Genomic DNA, 1,359 nt, shown 5'->3' with positions numbered 1-1,359 from the left:
CATACGTGATCACGATGCTCGGTCATGACTCCTGATCGCGACCGCGTCACGTACTCACGTTTCTACCTTCGTGGCCAAGCCTCCAGTGGCTGGCTTGGCTAGTTCGCACGCACACGCACGTTCGCGCGCCCTTGACGTGAACAACTCTATCAACACCTTGCTTAACCTGGCCAGCCGCAACCCGTATATATGAACGCGTACGTGTGCGCGGCTGGAATTTCAGCACCATCGCCGATAAAAAAAAACAAGAACAAGATTCCAACTTGGGTAACTATTATAGCGTGATCGATGACGCTTACGAGAGAAGAAGCGCAGGAGAGCAAGGAGATGGAGACCCTGCGGGTGCACGCCGACGCGCTGCTCTCCCTCTCCTCGCCCGCCGCCTCATCGCCGGACACCAGCAAGCCGACGACGACGCCGTCATCGACCACGACGCCGGCGGCCAGGAGGGCGCTGGCGGCGGAGGGCGTGTTCGAGTGCAAGACGTGCAGCAAGCGCTTCTCCTCCTTCCAGGCGCTGGGCGGCCACCGCACCAGCCACACGCGGCTGCAGGCGCGGATGCTGCTGCAACAAGAGCCCTCTGCAGACCATGGCGCCGCCGACAGGGACAGGAACCGGGTGCACGAGTGCGCCGTCTGCGGACTCGAGTTCTCTATGGGCCAGGCGCTGGGCGGCCACATGCGCCGCCACAGGGGCGAGACCACATCAACCGCCGCGCCCGGCGACGACTCCGGCTCCCACCATCCGCTGTTCGACCTCAACTACCCGCCAGTGGAGGACCGCAGCGGCGACGGGCAGGAATCCTCCTCGGCCCATCGCGCCTCCGACCATCCGCTGCTCGACCTGCTTGTATAGAATTCCCAAGCAACATAGGCTGAGTATAGATACATGCATCATAGATTGATAGTGCTTCCGTGTTAGTACATACATGGTGATTTATTTGTTTCTTACTAAGACATAGACATAACCGCGGTTCAATTGATGAATTGCTAACTGCATCATGGTGTGATTGAGTCAGTACATCATTTTTCGGGCATACTTGTACATATATTGGTTAGAAACAGACATATACAGTTAACTTGCTCTTTGTTAGGTTGTCAAAAAATTACATATTGTGTGCTGCTCGTCAATTTCTGTGTTCGAACCTGTAGCTTCGCAGTTCAAACTTACGGCTTGAACTGGACATTCGGTTCTCCACATTCAGTACTGCACTCACACAGCGTTGTCAGCCAGCATATTCCTTCTTCTTGAATCTTGGTGGCTGTGGAATGTGGACTTCAGCCATGGCTAACAAGTGCTATGTGATGTTTTCTCTTCTTAGGATTTTCTTTTCCTATTATTACCCTTTCGTGCTTGTGC

At 54.7% G+C, this 1,359-nt stretch overlaps 1 protein-coding gene across 1 annotated transcript; it reads left to right on the top strand.

Annotated features, from left to right (window-relative positions):
- Nucleotides 1–288: 288 nt before the first annotated feature.
- On the top strand, nucleotides 289–1,087 carry LOC124659370 (zinc finger protein ZAT18-like). Its single transcript, XM_047197264.1, has one exon. It carries the CDS (start codon nucleotides 289–291, stop codon nucleotides 853–855), a length of 567 nt encoding a protein of 188 aa, XP_047053220.1. The 3' UTR covers nucleotides 856–1,087.
- Nucleotides 1,088–1,359: the final 272 nt, after the last annotated feature.

The sequence above is a fragment of the Lolium rigidum genome, chromosome 6, assembly GCF_022539505.1.
Source record: "Lolium rigidum isolate FL_2022 chromosome 6, APGP_CSIRO_Lrig_0.1, whole genome shotgun sequence".
Taxonomy (NCBI): domain Eukaryota; kingdom Viridiplantae; phylum Streptophyta; class Magnoliopsida; order Poales; family Poaceae; genus Lolium; species Lolium rigidum.
Note: the sequence above shows the minus strand (reverse complement) of the source record. Positions and strands in the feature narration are given on the sequence as shown.